Source organism: Salminus brasiliensis, chromosome 14 (assembly GCF_030463535.1).
Source record: "Salminus brasiliensis chromosome 14, fSalBra1.hap2, whole genome shotgun sequence".
Lineage (NCBI taxonomy): Eukaryota > Metazoa > Chordata > Actinopteri > Characiformes > Bryconidae > Salminus > Salminus brasiliensis.
Genome location: NC_132891.1, coordinates 35149153 through 35152915, shown reverse-complemented (window position 1 = coordinate 35152915; position 3763 = coordinate 35149153). Strand labels below are relative to the sequence as shown.

The 3763-nt window shown below is 45.3% G+C and overlaps 1 protein-coding gene across 1 annotated transcript in view; it reads right to left on the bottom strand.

Annotated features, from left to right (window-relative positions):
* Positions 1–262: 262 nt before the first annotated feature.
* The window catches only part of znhit6 (zinc finger HIT-type containing 6), a 30231-nt gene continuing 26730 nt past the window's right edge, over positions 263–3763 (bottom strand). Inside the window, exon 10 of the mRNA XM_072696218.1 lies at positions 263–2097. Within this exon, the coding sequence (XP_072552319.1) occupies positions 1130–2097 (968 nt within the window). The 3' untranslated portion in view covers positions 263–1129. The remainder of the gene's footprint in view (positions 2098–3763) is intronic.

Here is a 3763-nt window from a genome sequence, read left to right as displayed (position 1 = left end):
TACTGATTCAATTCACAGTAATCACTGAATACTTCATACTGGATACTGAATAATTCCAGGGATACTAAATCTCCATCCACAGTGGATACTGAATAATTCATTTCAAATACTGAAGAATTCATAATGGATATGAAAGAATTCACAGTGGATACAGATTCAATTCATAATGAACACTGAATAATTATATTTGTTCAGATACTGAATCATTCATAGTGGATACTGTCGAACAGGTCAATAATCATGTGAAATAGTGGTACTCACAGTAGAATTTTTAATAATAATAAAAAAATGACATTAGCCACAGCTCACACACCCAGGTCAGCTCACACAAAAACACACTCTAATCCGACGCCTGGGAAACTCCCCTTTTATTAAAATCTGGTGTCACAGAAATAACGGCCACTGTCCTGTTGCTGTTTACGGCACAGAGGACACCGAACACTGAAGCAACTGAACAGACTGAAGAACTCACTGTGTAATATACACATTACGAAAACGTCCGACACGAGAGATATCTGAAGCTGGCATTTGCTGATGTATTTTCAGTGGACTATTGGATGAAAGCAGCCTTTATGATGATGGACACCATCTGGAATTAGCCGTTATTAATATTTATGAAGGTTTTTGTAACGAAGGGCTTATGTAAATGCCATTTAGTGACAGGTTGGCAGGTGAATTTCATCCAAATTTCTATAGTTTATAAATGTTTATGGTCACACAAAGAAACCTTGTACCTCCAAAATGTCAACTTTACAGGAAGAGGAAAAACTTTCTTAACTTTCAATGAAAGTCATGGTAAAAAGTTTGTAATTCAAGGAATTTTGGAGCCTTTCTATTGGTCCGTTCATCACGGAATTTGAATATTATGTAAAGAACAGCTGCCAAATTCAAATTATGTCAAAAAGTGAAAAACTGTAAAAATTGAGATACAAGGTTGCTGCATCAGATACATCAGAAATCATCAGCCTAGAATTTGAATATCGGTACATCCCTGACGACTGGCACTTAACTGCAAATAATAAACTAATATAAAAACGTCTGAATAATAATAAAAAAAAAAAGTCCATAAATTGTCTCGGGCCTTCTGTCCTTTGCCGTGTCCATCAACACCACCCTGAAGACCAAGCCATCAACAGTTCTGATCATTCTGAGAAGAAGGAGCTTCTATGTGACTCTTACAGTCATCGTTTACGTTCTGGTCATTAACAGCCCCATCAGTACCATCATCATCATCAACCTGACCTTCAAGCTCTGTTCCACGTTCACGAGGAGGTGGAGGATCACCCGATTCCATGGATACGTTCAGGTGATGGGCATCATCAGTGGTGTTCTCTTGAGAAGAAGCATGACAATCCGTTTCCATGGTTACCTTCTTTCCAACCTGATCTTCTTTACTGTCAACACCACCATCAACATGAACTTGACCTTCATTACCGCCCTGCTCACCAGGACCTAAATGAGGTAGAGGGTCAGGCGTTTCCATGGTTACCTTTGGGTCCCTAACAGCATCAGGCCGGTAACTAACTCCATCAATCGGACCGTCATTGTTCTCCTCAACCTGATCATGAGAAGGAGGAGGGTGCTGAGCAAGGCCACCCTGTTGACCATCACCATCATCACCACCACTGTCTTCCTCCTTCTCACTGTAAGGAAGACAATGATCTGTTTCCATGGTAACATTTCGTCGATCAACAGCAGTAGCAGCGGCGGCAACAGCATCATCCTCCTGTCCATCATCCTTTTCAGGATGACCCTGAGAAGGATGGTCATCTGTTTCCATGGCTGTACCCCCCTGTTCATCACCACCACCACCATCATCATCATCATCATCATCATCATCATCATTTTGAGAGGGACAAAATCTTTTATCTTTTATCTTTTTATCTTTTCCTTCATCCTCCTCATCCTCCTCCTCACTCCTAATCTCTCCTTCCTCCAGCTCTAACTCATCAGCCATGCTCTTCCTCTTCTTCGCCACGTGTTTGGGGCACTCCGCAGCCTCTGGATCATCTCTGGATGAGGACAGAGGCTGGTGTGAGGCTTCCCCAGCTGAAGAGCTCGCTTTGGGGCTGCTGGACTGTACTGCGCTCCTCCTCTCTGGAACAAAGACAAACATTTCAGTAAGACACTTCAATCTAGCATTAAACATAGCAACACCTTAGCAACCATCGTATATCAACAACCCAGCAACCGTAGCAACCACCTGGGGTACCACAGCAGCCACCACGGCAAATGGAGATCTATATACTCCACATTCACTACACTTTGTCGTACACAGTCCTCTTGGTGGAGGTGGGTCTTCAGTTGGCATTTGAAAACAGCATGCGACTACCTGCTCTGAGGTGGTCAGTCTGGACTACAGTGCTCCTAAATGGGACGTTGATAGAAAGGGCATTATAAGGGGTGTCTGGGCTACTTTTGGACAGATGGTAAAAGTCTCAGGCTCTGAGAAGACATCGTGTGACATTAAGAGAGTTACTGAAGTGCTGTGCCCTGTCCTTCCCACAATGCATGAAAGAGCGTTCATATGAAAACACTCGGGCGATGACGCAGCGCTGAAACAATGGCCTAAAAATAAACCCATTCCACTAACAAGCCTTTCTGCTCTCGCCATGTAGTTTAGTGCGGTTAGAGAAGGTGCTGGGTCAGCGCGGACACCACGGGTTCAGCAACCCTGCTGCTTCAGCTCCTCACGCCCTCGTCCCAGCCGTCTTTCTTCACCTCGGCCTTCTCTTTCTTTGTCAGTGCGGCACTGAGAGTGCCTCAGAGAACCTCCAGAGTGCTTGAGGCCGAGGGGGTCCGTCAGGAGACACGGTGAGGTAAGTGTCAGGAGAAGCCTCGTTAACTGTGGAAAAGGACCAGCTGAACAACACACTCGCGTATATATTATACACACACACAAAAACCCCAGGACAGACCCCCTAAGGGGTCGAAACTTTGGCAAAACGCTAATACACAAATGTCCTCACTCCTCAGAAGCTAATGTACGCGTGAAGCCCCCTGATCTCTCAGCAGCAGGCCGGGTTTATGGGCCTAATTGACCTTGCTGGGTTGGCCTGATCTGCCTGATATGGTTCTGCACCAGTAAATGCTGGTTTCTTATTGTTCTGAGATCTTCTTAAACCCCGTTCCCAGACTCCTCTGCACCCCCAAACCTTTTTTCTGAAGGTTTTATGGATCTGGCCATGGTGATCTTCTTCACCACACACTTAAGACTAAACGTCTGAGGGTTCAATAAGACGGAGTCCTCCAGAATCCTGGATGAGGAGGGTCCTACTTCTTCACTGTGACGTTCAGCCGGTCACTGAGGAGAAAGTTAGGGGTATACTGGACCAGTATGGAGTTCACCAGTACAGAATCTCTCTCTGTATATCTCTTGGTCTCTCTCATGAAGAACTACAGCTCATGAAGAGTGATTTCACCAACACACACACACACACACACACACACACACACACACACACACACACACAGAGTAACAGTGTTACGCAAAGCCCGTTTCCAGGCACAGCTACCCTAAACAGAGAGACCAGGAGAAATAAGGGCTGGACACTGGAGACAAATACTCAAAGGCTTTCTAGCCTTCTGTCAGCGCCAGGATGGGTCTCCTGAGATGTGTGTGTGTGTGTGTGTGTGTGGCGCTGAAGTTTGCTTGTGTAACGTGGAGACTGAAACACTGGCCATGTGCCTCAGGTTGTTATAACAGCAGTGGACAGATGGAGCCTAACAAGCCCCTTCTGGACCGGACCCTGATCGTTCTGAC